The sequence below is a fragment of the Carlito syrichta genome, unplaced genomic scaffold, assembly GCF_000164805.1.
Source record: "Carlito syrichta isolate Samal-C Ts95f unplaced genomic scaffold, Tarsius_syrichta-2.0.1 Scaffold304476, whole genome shotgun sequence".
Classification (NCBI taxonomy): Eukaryota; Metazoa; Chordata; class Mammalia; order Primates; family Tarsiidae; genus Carlito; species Carlito syrichta.
The window spans coordinates 743,848-760,629 of record NW_007248572.1 but is presented as its reverse complement, the minus strand read 5'-3'; the positions used below and the strand labels follow the sequence as shown (position 1 = coordinate 760,629).

The 16,782-nt window shown below is 46.0% G+C and overlaps 1 protein-coding gene across 1 annotated transcript; it reads right to left on the bottom strand.

The window, feature by feature from the left end:
- Positions 1 to 2,204: 2,204 nt before the first annotated feature.
- Positions 2,205 to 16,091, bottom strand: LOC103262393 (cystatin-13-like). The gene is made up of 3 exons (XM_008060020.1): positions 15,864 to 16,091; positions 7,240 to 7,353; positions 2,205 to 2,288 (listed from the first exon to the last, which is right to left on the bottom strand). The coding sequence occupies exons 1-3, from the start codon at positions 16,089 to 16,091 to the stop codon at positions 2,205 to 2,207; spliced, it is 426 nt and encodes a 141-aa protein (XP_008058211.1).
- Positions 16,092 to 16,782: the final 691 nt, after the last annotated feature.

Sequence of the window (16,782 nt, the reverse complement as noted above, 5' to 3'; positions counted from 1 at the left end):
CTCACCTTGAGCATTCCTCTTTACTGACTCCAACTTTTAAACAATAACTTTTTTTACCAGTTGCCAGTTACAGACTCCCTAAATCCACCTGTGACTTCCAGATGTCCTGCCTTTTGGGGCCAAACCAATGTATACTTTTCCTGTATTATGATTTCACTTGCAATTCCTGTCTCCCTGGAATGTATAAAGCCAATCTGTAACATGACCACTTGGGTGCACTTGCTCAGGACCTCTTGAAACTACTTCCCCAGGCCACGTCACTCATACTGGCTCAGAATAAACGTTTTTATTTTGGCTGTTCATGGCTTTTCCATGGTCAAGGTGAAAGGTGTCCTCCTGCCAAACCTCAGCCAGGGTCGCCCCCATGGGCCCCAGACTGCCCCTCACAGGGGACCTGGGCTCCACTGGCTCAACCTTGAGACAAACATTCAAGTGCAGGTGGCTTATTTAGAGGTGATCCGGAAGGGAAGTGGGGAGTGGAGACAGGGAGGGAGTCGTACACAACAGTGAGCAGCTCAGCACCGTGAGCAGCCAGGTCTCAGTTTTGCGGGGTTCCTCTGAGGGACCAGGTGTCACAGTTCAGCATCACCTTCCAGGGGCCCACGATCAGCATGTTTGTCTTCCAATTTCTGACACTGACTCAGGGCTCCCCCTAGAAGCACCAGCCCAGCACTCCAGCCTGCTCCTGAGTGACAAAGAAAGTCCTCAGTCAAGAGGCTCAGACAGGTACAATGGGCATTGACAGAGAAGAACCCTCCAGCACTGCTTCTGCCCAGGTGGCCTCTGAGTGTCATGGTCTCTCTCATGCGTCTGTTAGGACCTGACACTGTGCTATTGCTATCATACACTGTTGTCTACTGGCCCCACCTGCAGACCCTGCTGTTGTCTCCACAGCTGGGTGTCTGAAAGTGTTTCTTTACGGCCATGTTGTCCCCCTTCATCACCTCAGCCCACCCCACCCCGCATACATATGCACACACACGTACACACATGTACACAATGCACACTCATGCACACAGATGTGCACACGTGTATACATACAAATAGATGCATACACATGTGCATAGATGCATGTATGAGTGCACACACACACTGCAGTGACTAGTCCTCAGGGTGGCCCCTGATGACCCTCAACTCCAGTCTCCCTGCCCTTGTAGAGTCCTCCCCATTCTGAGCCAGGATTGGTCTGGGTTGAAGCTAGGTCACAAGGGATGGTGGCTCCCACCTTGTTCTCTTGGAACACTCTGCCTGGAGGAAGTAAACCATGACACCAAGCTCACGTGCAGCCCTGTAGAGAGCCCATGTGACCTCTTGTCAACAGCCTCTGCCAAGCAGTAGCCACAGGAGTGAGCAACTTTGGAAATGGACTCTCCAGAGGCCATCATACCTTCTGATAATGGCAGCGCCACCATGGTCTGAGTGTAGCCACATGAGTGGTGACATCCACAACCACCTGGCCTGGCCACCTCGGATTCCTGGCTCACAGACACAAAGAGATATATGAATAAAGGGCTTAAGCCACTCAGTGGCCAGGTGATTTATTATGCAGCATTAGATAGCTACTACATTCAACTGTGAACACACACTCATACACACACACACACACACACACACACACACACACACACACACACACACACACACACATTGCAGCCTTCTCTCCATGCACCATGACCTTGTGTTGTTTCTGCCTCAACTCAAAGCCAACACAATTCTCCAAATGGCCCAGCTGTCTCTATGGCTGGAGCTGGGAATTAATGGCAGCTGTTTCCAAGTCAGTGGGCCGTGTCTTCCCAGAAGTCCTGGGATGGGAGACTCCTGTGCAGGTCCACAGATGGAAACTCTTAAGGCAGCCGGACCTCCAGAGCCTTACAGAAAGCGCAGCATATGTGAAGCCACGGAGGCCCGGTCCTGGGTTGGTTATCCAGAAGGAGCTGTCGGTGCACTCAGAGTCTCATGAAGCATGGAAATGGCTTCCATTTTTTGGCAGCAAACTGCCCCTGCCAGTGGCTGAGGCAGCGGTGAAGAGGCTGCATGACGCTGTTGAAACCCCCCGCCCACGCTCAGCACCAGCCCCCAAATGCACAGAAAAACACCAAGGCCACACAACACACGTCCATGGTCATTGCATTGTTTTCATGTTTTGCAAGTGTCTTTGCTTCTTCTGAATGGAAGTGAGCGTGGCAGAACGTGCCAGAAGACAGCTATATATCTCTGCATTCCTTCTTCAGCATAGTGAGTTCTAATTTCCATGGTTTGGATGCAACAATAAAGGTACAAAAAACCATCTAAAAGAGATAAAAAGAATAGTCAGTGTGTATAAAAGAAAAAGGAGAAAGAAAAACGAAACCAGAGAAGTGTCCAGCTCCCAGGCGTTAGCTGCAGGAGGGCCAGGAGGCTGCCTGGTGAGTCCAGAGCCATGGACTGGAACTGACAGCAGAAGAGTCAGCCCTGTACCAGGATGGACCATCATGGGTCTGCCCCATGCTCTGAGCCATCATGGATTTCATTCATGCCAGGAGAACACAGAGCCCAGGGACCGGTCATCCTTAGGAAGTCCCCACCTCCAGCTCTGACCCTCATCTGGCCACGGCACTACCCACTGCATGGAGGGCTGGGAGGTCCCACCGAGGGAAGGCAACATCACAAGGATAGTACCAGGTCATGCACATTTCTGGGAGAGGGGTCACATCTAGTGACCAAGAAGAAAAGCGAACAGTAGGAAAACCAAGAGGAGACACACAGCTCTTGTTACAAGTCCAGGTCTTCAGGCTCACCACATAGGAATAAAAACACAACTCCCCTTTGCTTTTGCTCTGAAAACGTTCCTTCAATTAGAATAAAAATACAAGCTTAGAATACCTCTGTGACATCAGTGTAAGCATGAGTGACAGAGTCAAGTAGAGGTGGAGTTGTGTAGACATAAAGATGTAGGAAATGCTTGAGAGAGAAATAGGACACCAGCCACCCTGACAGCCCCTGAGAATGATCCAGTCCTGCAGGGCACCCTTGCCCTCTGACCTCCATGACTACACCAATGGGCATCCTTGCTCTCTGACCTCCACGACTACACCAATGGGCACCCTTGCCCTCTGACGTCCATGGACTCTGTCATTGGGCACCCTCTGGTGTCAGGTGCATTTGGCCAGGGGAAGATAAAAGCAGGAAAGTGGGAGCAGGAGGAGAGTGAGTTCGGGGCCACAGGCGGGCTGCGTTCCTCCACCTAGGGCCACGGCTCCTAGGGACCATCCAACTGCTCCATCCAACTGCTCCAGGGAAAAAAATACTAAAAGGCAAGGTCCAGCAGTGAAGCCTGGGGTGTTAAAACATCTCACTTTGCTGGAAATGAAGGAGGTGCAAGGTGAAGTGGTGAGGAGATGGCATTTCACACGTCAGACTGGAGCAATGTAAGGCCCCTGCTCCCATGCACTGGCAAGGTTAAGGGGAAATGAACAGCTGCGCACACCACTGTGGGAAGCTGTGCTAGCTTTATGGCTTGGGAGAGGGCCTGTGAGGCTGTACATCACCTGTGGCCTGCACACTGACGTGGAGGCTGCACGTGGCTCGCAATGCAGCTGCCCTACCCCAACATCATCCCTGGGGGGATTCTTGCCCTTGGCACAGAGGTCATGTGCCAGGATCTTCAGCCTTGCTGCTAAAAATGAAACGTGAAAACAGCGAAGAGTATCTCAAATAGGGAAATGGCTAAATTCAATGTTATAAAGTCATATAACAGTTTCCTATACAGTAATGAAAAAAATGTGGGGCCAATTTGTATATACAGCAACTGGTCCAAGAAATCATTTGGCATACACAAGTAATAATAGATTGCACCAACATGAACAAACCCCAGCGCATACTGTTGAGTGAAAAAAAAAATAAGAGAAAGTCACAAAACTTATGTAAATTTTGAAAAGCACACAAAATTCTACATACATAGGTAAAATTTTAAAACCCAGGTAGGAATGTTACTAATTTTACAAAAGAGCAGTTATCTTAGGTGGGGGAGTGGAATGGACGTGCAACATTTTACATGTTAAAGTAAATATTTAATAACACCCGTTAGTATGGCTACTACCAAAAAGTCAAGAGACAACAAACATTGGCAGGGGCTGGAAGAGAGGAAAGCCTCGTGCATGGTTGGTGGCGATGCAGAATGGGGGAGCCATTGTGGAGAACAGTGTGGCAGTTCCTAAAGAAAATGAAAATAGAAAACTGCCAATAGGACTCAGCAACCCTTCTGGAAATAAAATCACCACTTTGTAAAGATGCCTGCACTCCCATGTTCACTGTAGCACTAGCCACAACAACCAAGATGTGGAAGCAATCTAAGTGTCCACCCACGGATGAATGGAGAATGAAATTGTGGTACACACACACCATGGAATATTATTCAGCCTTAAAAAGAAGATCCTGCCACTCGCTACAATACGGATGAAGCTGGAGGACAATTATGCTGAGCAAAACAAGCCAGACACAGAAAGAAAAGATATTACATTATCTCCCTCACATGTGGAGTCTTTAAAAAGGAAGAGCCAAATGTACAGAGATGGAGAATGAAACAGTGGTTATATGGGACTGGGGTCATGGGAGAGGCCAATGAGAAGTTACAAACTGGCAGATAAAGATGAGGAAGTCTGTAGTCTAAGTACATCACCAGGTCCACAGTGCAAACAATTACACTGGAGTGGAGATTTCTGCTAAACAACTAAATTTAGCTGCTCATGCCACCAAAACAAACAAAATGGATAACCGTGTGAGATGACAGATAGGTTAACCTACTTCACTGGGGTACTATTTTACTATCTATATGGACCCTATAACATTGTGTCATATGCCTTACATATACACAAAAGTTACCTTTAAAAATAAATATTTAGGTTGAGCACAGTGACTCATTCCAGGACTTTGGGAGGCCGAGGCGAGAGGGATTGCCTGAGCCCAGGATTTGAGACCAGCCCGGGCAACTTGGTGAGACCTCGTCTCTACAATAAATCACAAAAACTAGTCGGGCATGGTGGAGTGAGTCTAAAGTGCCAGCTGATTGGAAGGCTAAGGAGGAAGGATTGCTGGAGCCCAGCAGGTCGAAGCTGTGGTGGCCATGAGCATGCCACTGCACTCCAGCTTGGGCAACAAGAGCGAGACTCCAACTCAAAAACAAATAAATAAATATTCAAAATGAATGTAATAAGATGATAATGGTTGTAAGATCTGGGTGGTAGGAACATGGGCATTTAATGTATCATTCTTATTACCTACTTGAATTTTTGAAATATTGCTTAATTTGAAGCCATTTCTAGTTCTCTGTCTAGTAGCCACCTACATGCACCTGGCATCCTGCCATGGTGTCTACTGTTCATGAAAATGTGAAGGTATTTTCACTGGAGTGCATCTGGGCAATTTTTGGCAACTATTTATTGTCCATTATTTTCTTTTATCCATAGTCTTGTGCCTGCTTTAGGTATTTACTAAATAGGTTAAAAAGTACACAAGATGCAGAAATATACACATACAAGGATTTTCAATGCAGTTTCATTTATGAAAGCGAAACGCTAGAAATAACTTGTATGGGAAGACTACTAAGATGTGAAAAAAAGGAAGTCACATAAAAAATACACACTGTACCAGCAGTTTAAAATAACAAAGGAAAAAAAAGAAAGGCTATGCCTGTCCATGTAAATCTGTCCCGAAGCTGTCTTGAGGCTTTCCATCCAAATGATCCCAGAGGTGACTCCTGGGCCAAGGATGGCGTTGGGACATCATCACAGGGCCCAGTGAAGCGAGACCTCACTCTTAATCACGTACAGAAGTGAGAAAGCACTTTTAGAAAATATTTATGTACCTTAAAAAGATTCCATTTAAATCTAAAATGTATTCCTGTAAATGGGTGTATTATATGTTCAGCTATTATGTCAATCTAAAACTCTCTAGCAAAAGAATTATGTGAACTTAAAAAGATAATAATATAGCTCAACTGTTTCAGGGAGAGCTTGTTACACTAATGTTTAACAATCTTGAAATGTCTAAGCATTAGCTTTAAATGTTGTCAACCATTAAAATGTGAACCAAATTGACCTTTAAATGTATATTTAATTTTCTGGTTGCAATGGTACTTAGTGACTAGGCACATTAAAATGCTGACACATTAAGAAAATATTTTTAATAAAATGTATTCCTGTCACTCAACTATGAGGTGAGTAAGGACGTGTTTGATTAAGGCTGCCCCCTGTGACAAGTTGGTCCCTTGTGACACCCCCATCTGGGCACAGGCCCTGGCTATACCCTCATCCAACTGGGGCTGTCCCTCATCCCTGGCCCAAAGCAGTAGCAGCCTGAATCTGAGACTACCAGGAGCACAGAGGCACTGGGGCTGGAGCCTCAGACTGTCCTAGAGCCTCCCAGGACTTCCGCCCAGCAGCTGGACTATCAGTCAGCTGAGAAGAATGCCTCTGATGTTCCCTGCTCATAGTCCATGCTCATAGAGTCCTGGCAGGAAAGGGATTCCCTTTTAGGGAGAGCCGTGTGGGGAGGTCACACCATGAGTTCCACTGGGTCAACGATCTTCGACATACAGTGCCAGCATAGACAGTGCATCAGGGTGGCTGTCACCAATTCCTTCTCTGCCAGCACCAATGGTAGCTTCTGCTTTCTCCTCTTAGGAGTTCATTAAGAAGCCTGACTCCCTTGGGAGCAACATGCTTTGAGGATGCCCACATGTAGGATGACCAACTCACCTTGGTTTGCCCAAGAGTTCCCTGGTTTTAGCACAAAGGCCCACATCCCAGGAAACCCATCAGTTCTGAGAAAACCCAGATGATTGGTCACCCTGCAAGTTTGCCCCACAGAGAGTCCCTGGGCAGGATGAGGAAGATGCCTGGCCAGTCCCCAGTTTTTCTAGTCACCCTAGCTGGGGCACCTGACATGTGAGTCAAGTAATGTTGGAACGTTCCTGCCCCAGTACACGTGATAGTCGCAGACTCATGGTCAGCAGAACCCAGCCCTAAATACAGAAGAGTGAGCAGCAATGAACTGACTCTGCTTTGTGCATGCATGTTTGTGTGTGTGTGTGCATGTGTGTGTGTGTGTGTGTTGGAGGGGTGTCATCAGCAACAGACAACAGAAGTGGTGCCCCATGGCTAGAACCCAGCCATCAGGTCCTGATGTGGTCAGAACACAGACTGGTCTCACCAGTTTTCTCTGGCACACAAATCCACGGCCCCTCTTCTCTTAAACACATACCTTTTTCATTTTAGGATCTTCTTGAAACAAGCAGTCTTTATTTTCTCCAGAAATTTTCTTGCACATTGTTCTGGCAATGTTGACATCAATGTAGTACTCCAAACTATCTGTCACCTGTCATTGAGTAATTTAAAAGGTAGATATGACAAAGTATCAGTTGTCATCTCTGGTAAATAAACACATGGACGGCTCAGGGCAGAGAATGTCTCCCTGCCCTCCCCACTACCCCCTACATTTACTTTCCCAGAAGTCTTAAGGCCATTTGAGGAATTCTTACCTTGATGCCTCTGTCTGTCTCTCAACATAGTATTTAAAGAGATAGCAGCTGTCTCTAAGATAAACCAAGAAAACTACTCCCCCCAAGGAATGTTTTCCTGGAAAAGCTAATGGTTTGCTTATCAGAGCTTGAGAATAAACAACAGAGCTGATTGCATTCTCCCGTCTTAACAGTAGATATCAAGGAATAAAATGATGCTGCAGAACTGAAACTTGCCCAGAGCACCCCTATTCTCTCTGAGCCGCCCATCGGCTTGACGATTTTAGTCATCTGCACCTTCTAGACCGTGATGTGACCTCCCACACCCCTATCTCTCGGGATAACACCTGCGCAGGGGCCTCCACCAGCCTTCCTATTCAAGGGGAACATCTAGCAAGATGGAGCAGCACCATGGCGAATGCAGAAGTTGCTGAAAAATGATCAACAAGACTCGGGGGGGAAGAACATATGGAAGAGAATGACCAAGGTGAAGGTGCAGATGACTGACCCTGGAAGAACCTGAGAAAATAATCAGAGATCATCGCGAAAATATAAAAATGATTTTAGACATTCTAGAAAAGTCTCCCGGACACTGAAGAAAATGAGTATGAAAGGCAGCATACTAAGGTGCTCCATGATCCCTGCCCCTGTTGTGCATACCCCATGGGATCATGAAAACAGTGAAGAGGACAGATTGCACACCTGTGAGTGATTTCTGCTTTCCAGCATAGTTGGCTCCCACTGGAGAGCATGACCCAATGGACCTGACCTCACAAGAGCCCTCGACACCTGTGGTTGGATGTCAGAGACAGAGAGTTGCACACCCTTTGATCCAGTAATTCTATTTCTAAATGTGCCTCTAGCTACAAATACAGACAAGCCTCATTTCAAGGCACTTTGCTTTACTTTTGTTTCACAGATGTTAACTTTTTTACAGACTATGTCTGATAATCATGAGTTGATAAGTCTGTAATCACCATTTTTTTTTCCAATAGCAGGTGCTCATTCCATGTCTGTATGTCACATTTTGGTAACTCTCACAATATTTCAGACTTTTTCACTATTATCATGTCTGTCATGATAATCTGTGACCGGTGATCTTTGATGTTGCTATTGTAACTGTTTTGGATGCCATGAATGGCACCATATAAGATGGTGAACTTAATAAATGTGTGTTCTTACTGCCCACAGCCTGGGCATTCTCCCTTCTCTCTTTCCCCCCGTGAGGTAACTCCATTCCAAGACAAAATAATATTGAAACTAGGCCAATAATGACCTCTAAGTGTTCAAGTGAAAGGAGAAGCCCCACATCTCTAATATCGCTAATCAAAAGCTAGAAATGATCAGGCTTAGTAAGAAAGGCATGTCAAAAGCCAAGATGGCTCAAAAGCTAGGACTCTTGCACCAGTTAGCCAAGTTAGTAATGCAAAGGAAAAGTTCTTGAAGGAAATTAAAAGTGCTGCTCCAGGGACCACACGAGGGATAAGAAAGTGAAACGGACTTATTGCTGATGTGGAGAAAGACTGTGGTTGGGAGAGAGGACAACACTGGCCACAAACTTCCCTTAAGACAAAGCCTAATCCAGAGCCAGGCCCTGACTCTCTTCTACAAAGGCTGAGAGAGGTGAGGATGCCGCAGAAGAAAGCTGGAAGCCAGCAGAGGCTGCTTCATGAGGTTTAAGGTAATAAGCCATCTCTGTAGCATCAAAGTGTAGGTGAAGCAGCAAGAGCTGATGAAAAAGCTGCAGCAAGTTCTCCAGGAGATCTGGCTGAGGTCACTGATGGATATGAGCAACTGATTTTCAATATAGACGAAATAGCCTTCATTTGGAAGAAGATGCCATCTAGGACTGTTATAACTAGAGGGGAGAAGTCAATGCCTGGCTTCAAAGCTTCAAAGGATGGGCTGACTGATTCCCTTGTTAGGGGCTAATGCAGCTGGTGACTTTAAATTGGAGCCAATGGGCTGGGTGCAGTGGCTCATGCCTATAATCCCAGCACTTTGGGAAGCTAAGGTGAGAAAATTGTCTGAGCCCACAGGTCCAAGGTCAGTCTGGGCAACTTGGCAAGACCTCATCTCTATAATAAACAAAAAAATTAGCTGGGCATGGTAGCGCGTGCCTGTAGTTCCAGCCACTTGGAAGGCTGAGGTGGAAGAATTCCTTGAGCCCAGAAGGTCGTTGCTTTCATGTCTGTTAACACAGCATCCATTCTGCAGCTCATGGATCAAGGAGTAATTCAGACTTCCAAGTCTTATTATTTAAGAAATTCATTTTGTAAGGCTATAGTTAGATATTAATTCCTCTGATTAATCTGGCAAAGTCCATTGAAAACCTTCTAGAAAGGATTCAACATTCTAGATGCCTTTAAGAATATTCAAGATTCATAGGAGGAGGTCAAAATATCAATGTTCATAGGAGTTTGGAAGTTGATTCCAACTTTCCTGGATGACTTTGAGGGGTCCAAGACTTTCGTGGAGGAAGTCACCGCAGATGTGGTGGAAATAGCAAGAGAACCAGAATTAGGAGTGGAGCCCAAAGGTGGGACTGAATTGCTGGACACTCATGATGAAACTTGAACAGATGAGGAGTTATTTCCTATAGATGAGCAAAGAAATTGGTTTCTTGAGATGGAACTGATGCCTGGTGATGATACTGTGTACAGTGTTGAAATGACAACAAAGCCTTTAGGATATTCTGTAAACTTAGATGACAAAGCAGTGTCAGGATTTGAGAGGACACACTCTAATTTTGAAAGTCCTACTGGGGTATACTGCTATCAAACAGAATCGTATCCTACAGAGACATCTTTCGTGAAAGGAAGAGTCAGCCACTACAGCAAACTTCACTGTTGTCTTATTTTAAGAAATTGCCAAGCCACCTCAGCCTTCAGCATGCACCACCCTGATCATTAAGCAACTGTCACAATCGAAGCAGGACCCTCCAGACTATGACTTACTGGGGGCTCAGATGATTGTCAGTGTTTTTAATGATAAAGTGTTTTAATTAAGGTATACACATTACCTTTTTGGACATAATGCTACTGCACACTTACAGTGTAGTATAAACATCACCTTTTCTATGCACTGAGAAACCAGAATATTTGTGTGACTTGCCTTACTGCAATATCTGCTGTATTGTGGTTGTTTGGAGGTGAATTGAACCCACAAGGTCTTTGAGGTGTGTCTGTACATGCAGAGTCTCACTATCCATAACAGTCAAAAACCAGAAACAGGCCCCAAGTATGGATCAATAATAGGAAGGGGAAAAACACTGTAGTATGCTTACAGAATGAAATACTTCACAGTAATAAGATTGATCGTATTTTTTTTAGATTCCACGGAAGTGAGATCATGCAGTATTTTCCTTTCTGTGGTTTGTTTCACTCAGCCCAAAGAACAGGGTGGGTGTTGGAGGAAATGAGGGATGCAGGTCAAAGGATAGAGTAGCAGACATGTGGGAGGAACAAGCTTGGTCTAACACATACCGTGAGAGTACAGGGAGTAGGACTTTATCATATTGGAGGTTTTTGCTGAAAGAGCCAATCTGGGGCCTCTTGCCTCTCCTAAAAGAGACTCCACATGTGGTGACAGATGTGTTAACTTGCTGGACCACCACAGTGACTACCATTCCACTACCTACATGTGTATCAAAGCGTCATGTTGTACACCTTGACTATAACCATTTTTCAAAAATAAATAAAACATTTGGGGGAAAAAATAAGGAAGATACCATTGCTACAGGTAACAGCATGGCCAAAATGCACAAACATAATATTGAAAGACAAGAGTTGAACCAAAATAGTACATAATGTAGGATTGCATTTGCAAGAAGACCAAGGAGCAAGTAGAGCAGTGGAATTGGGGGTTCCTGCTAGGCTGTGTTCATGCTGAAGGTCTCTTCTAGGGAGGGCAGCGGGATGACCCACAGAACTCCTGGGTGCCTGTGACGTTCTTTCTAGACTATTCAGTAATGGTTCCATGAGTGTTCATTTTATAGCAATTTGTTCTGCTTGACATTTATGCTCTGAAAACTTTTCTGGGTTTGTGTTGACTTCACAATAAAAAGGTCTGAAAGTAGAAATGTATATTCTTATTTTTGAAAGGTTTTAAAAAGAATAATGCAAAGGACTTGTCCTACTCAACAGCATCTCTACAGCATGGCCCAGGAACACACAAACAGATCAAGGCAAAAGGATCACAACTCCTGCTGCCAATCCAAGTATGCTTGAATGTTTCAGTCTGTGGTGAGCTGGCTTTTGGAAACATGAATGTTCTTTTTCAAAGAGGGTTGGGAAAATTGCCTCTTCATTTTTAAAATTCAAAGTTAGATCCAGTACCCACACCAAAAAATAAAAAGCCACAAAAATCCAAGCTAGATTAATGCACTAAAAGTTATGTGTCCTAGAAGAATTATAACATAATTGTTATATTCAGGATGATAAGAGTCTTCCTGAACATGACACAAACCCAAAACAACATATAGGAAGAAAAAGATAAATTATAGTATGGCAATTTTTCAAAAATCATAAAGACACTGTAAGCAAAATTAAACTATAAACAACAGAAAGGCAAGCACAGAATATTGGCAAAATGTGTAAAAACTAGAGATTCATATGATTAGCACATAAGGATATATACCCATCTGTAAGAACAAGATAGACAATGCAGAAGAAAAGAAAGCAATTCACAGAAAAAGATGCAGATTACCCATAAACTCAGTAAAAGTTGAGATACAAAAAGTTGTGTATGGGCATCCATCAGACGGGTAAATATCCGAGAGACAAATGAGATCACGACTGGTGAGAATGAGGCGAGGGGGGCTCAGATTGCCCAGAACCTCAGTGGGTTTATCCTTCTCGAGGGGCAATTTGATATTATCTCTTTTTTTTTTTTAGTTGTAATCTCACTCTGTTGCTCAGGCTGGAGTGCAGTGGCACACTCCTGGCCACCTCAGCCTCAACCTGCTGGGCTCAGGTGATCCTTCCACCTCAGCCTTCCAAGTAGCCGGAACTACAGGCGCACGCTACCATGCCCAGCTAATTTTTTGATTTATTGTAGAGATGAGGTCTCACCATGTAGCCCAGCCTGGTCTAGAACCTGCGGGCTCAGGCAGTCCTCTCGCCTCAGCCTCCCAAAGTGCAATTATAGGCTTGAGATTATAGGCTTGAACCACTGCGCCTGGCCTGCCATTTTCTTGTGAATACAACTCCTCAACAAAGAATCCAAATGCAGGGTGTGTATCATAGCATTGTAGGCAGAGGAACAGTCATAGTTCTGCTTTTCCTGTCAACAAACTTGGAGGTCCATTAGGAGGGGGTGAAAACATAACGGAGCCTCATTTCATGGGGTACCATGAAAACTGTGAGGTGGATCGAAGAGTATTTAAACAGATTTTCAGGACATACTTTAAGTGGTAAAGAAGTGAAAGATAGTATACAAAGTAAAGTTCATGGAAGTAAAATAAACTCTGAAGATTTTCAGTTGTGTATGTGAGTGTATAGAAAGCGTCTGGAAGGACAGAGTAAACTGCTGCTGGTGGTACCCTCAGCGATGACAAGCCAGGCTGGAGATGAAAGACTGAGTGTTCGCTTCCACTGCCCAACTCAGCGACTTCCAAATGTACTCCTGGAACTTCCTGATGCCTGCGTGTCAGGTCACTTAACCTCGGTGCTCCTGACATTTGGGGCTAGCCCTTCTTTGCTTGGGGCAGCCCTGGGCCATGCAGGTGGCTTGGCAGCACCCCTACCTCTGCCCCTGGAAGTCAGCGGCAGCCTCCCCTATCGTGACGTAGCTGTGGCACAAGACTAGTACAGTTGACTCCATTCTATTCTTGGGGGGCTCTGGCCTCTGTTCTTGCATGCATGTAGGCAAGAATAATTCAGAAACACTGAAAAGATAACACAGGAACAACAAGTATGCAGCTATCTAGACTGACACTGGAAAAAAGAGGAGTGTGTGCAGTAACTGTGTTTTGTGAAAAGGCTTAAAAGAACACCGTGACCTGACCAAGGACAAAGAAGCTTTCCAATTCCTGCACAAAGCTTTTCCCAAGCCTTTCCCCCTTCAAAAACCCTCTAGATGAAGGTTAGCCAGAGCAGTATAGACATAGATTCGTTGCTTGCAGGCAGTTCTAAATTAAAACAGGGTAAGCGCTCAGACATCTTCTTATAGTACTTGACAAACCAGGAGCTCCAGACCTGCCTGACCACTTTGCAGGCTGGAATGTGGATCTATCTGTGCAGGAAATCATAAAAGCAATAGTGAGTTACCCAAAACACAGACATGATGATCTAAAAAAGAAAAAAAAACCAAATCTAGTCAGGCAATAACTTTCACTTGTGACCTTAGAAAGTTGAGAGATGGTTATCAAAACTCATGACCAGATACCTGCAGCCCACCCCCTCAGCTCATAGAAGGTGGCGAGATGGTCATCAAAACTCATGAACAGACACTTGCAGCCCACCCCTCTTAGCTCATAGAAGGTGGAGAGATGGTCATCAGACTCATGACCAGACACCTGCAGCCCACCTCTCTCAGCTCATAGAAGGTGGAGAGATGGTCATCAAAATTCATGAACAGACACTTATTTACAGCCCACCCCTCTTACCTCATAGAAGGTGGTGGGATGGTCATCAAAACTCTGATTAGACACCTGCAGTCCACCCCTCTCAGCTCATGGTTTGCTTAATCATTGTTGTAAAAAGATGCAAAGCTTCTTTTGTCAAAGGTAAGTAAATGCCCTTTCTCTTAAGGCACCCATTCCTTTCTTAAGCGTGACTTTTTCTTATAAATTCTTTCTTAAGCTATACTCTGGATTTGCCCTGAAATTCTTTTCCACAGCAAATTCAAGACCTCAAGGAGTGCCATGCTATATCCCACCTGGCATCACAGCCTGAGAAACTCGAGATAGTCTTTCAGACACTAGCCCTCCATCTCTCGGGCCGCTGGCTACCTGTTTTCCTTCCAACAACCCTTGTCTCTCAAGTTTGGCTTTTGAGTGATGAGCAGCTAAGCCTAAATTCCGCTGCTCCATGGTGGCTCAAAATGTGTGACTAGGAAATGGTGTGATTCTCTCATGACACCATTTTTTTTTCCCATCTGAGTTGGCATTTGCCTGTAAATAGGCGCCTCCCTCCTGCTGTGGCTCCTTTTCCAGTGTGACAGGAAACAACATCTGGGGACCCCAAATGCACTATGCCAAGGGGTACACTGAGCTTGGGAACTGAGACACACACTCATAGAACTGCCTTCCTCTTGTCCCAGATGGCTGGCGGCAGCAGTGCAGGGCCTCACATCTCCAGATGGTCTCCCACACAGACTGTTCACACCGAAATTCCTTGGGAGCCCCAAAATCTTTCCACATGTGCATCCCCCTGTGGATAAGCCCCGCAGCAGAGTTCCCTTGGCTCTTCCTTCCCACTCTGTGTTTACATTTTACAGTGAAATGTGACTGTTCCCCCTTTCTTTTCCTTTTTACCTTTACATTTTTTATTTTAAAATTGTGGGGTACAATTCAGGGTTAGGTGTACAAATATTCATCATGCAGGTACCCTTGTTGATGAGGTGTGCTCCCTCCTTCCCCAGGCAGTTTCCCACTACTGCCAATCCCACCTCCCTGCCCCCCCACCCCTCCGCAGTTTCCCGCTACTGTCAATCTTTTTCTTATGGTATTACAATAGTTGCTCAAGGTCCACTTATGAGTGAGAACATGTGATACTCAGTTCTTTGTTTCTGTGAAAGATCACTCAGTATTATAGACTCTGAGTCCATCCAGGTTGCTGAGACTGTTCCCCCTTTCATATGCAGAGTGTAGTCACTGAGTGCAGAGCAGGTGCCCTCACAAGACTGTACACTCACCTCATCACTCGCCCCACCTTTCCTCTTTAAGTACTGAGCCCTTTCAAAGTTGAGTATTTAGGAAAAGGTACAGAAACCACTACAGTTAGTGTTTCTCTTCCCAGGTGCATCCTAAAACTTTGCAAGAAAAGATGATGGAGACGCCTCAGTCATTGATCTGTCTGGTTTACACCAGCATCGGTGGATTCACAGTGTTGTTGGTGGCTCACTGTGTCATCCATCCCTGGGACTCACGTTAATGTGTGAATGGCCTCAAACCTGGCCCCTGCTAGCTGCCTCCTGGGTGCTCACCTCTACTTTTTTTTTAAGTGATTTTAATGGCTATGTATGCACTATGTCCATGCCAGAATAAAAAAGGATGACATAGAATTAATTTTCTGGAAAAATGCCTCAAGTAGCATGAGTGTGCTATGGCTTCAGGAATCTTTGGGCTGTACTCTTCAGTCTTCCCTACGGATAATGGTTCCATTCTGACTAAGGGCAGGGAGTGGAAGGGGAGAGGCCCACCCACCTGCTCCTGGGTCCTCATAACCTCCACCACCCTGAAGTTGTACATGTCCCTGCTGGCCTTGTTGTATTCCTTCATGGCGAACCACAGCGCCTGCTGCACGTAGACATAATTCTCAGGGATGTCCTGGAATGGCCTCACCACCTTCTTCGAGTCCCAGGCATGGCTCGTTCTCAGTGCCAGGGACAGAGCAGCTGCCAGGAGCAGCAGGGCCCAGCACAGCCTGACCATGGCGCCTCGGCCAAGGGGGCACAGGCTGCACGCCATCAGTTCTTTCAGGGCTGTGCGGGGTGTTATGGCTGGCCCCTGCGCTCTGCAGACACACGGACCCCTGCACCTGTTGTCCTCAGTGCTGCTGGGAGTCAGAAGGAGGGAATGTCTGTTAACCCTGATGATACTGCCAGACAGCAGGAATGTGCCTTGGCTGCCCTGCCAGGCCTCCCGCAGAGCACTTGAACCCTTGGGGACTCCCCCGTGCTTGTGGGCTGAGAGGAGCATCTTATGTCAGGTTAGAGGGGCCCTGCAACCACATCTGGGCCTATGCTGACTGGCAGCTGGAGGGTTCCTGGATGGCCTCAGATGGGGCGGGCTGTAGGGGAAGGACTCTGAGAAAGGAGGTAGAAACTTCCAGACCCACCCGCACACTGGAGAGGGAGGGGCATGGAAATCAAACAGATCAGTGGTCTGCGATGGAATCAATCCTCCTGCGAAACAGAGCCTCCCTCCAAGCCTCAAAGGGCAGAGGCCAGGGTGGTCAGGAGCACCTCACGGGTTCTCTCTTTTAATCCCAGCTGGATCCCAGAGGCTGCATCATGCATAGCCCCCTACACAGGAGCAAAATGAGACTCCTGAAGAGGCCATGGGAAGGCTTGAGGCCACTTGCTCACTCAGCCCCTCCCCACCTCTAGCTCAGGGCTTGCTC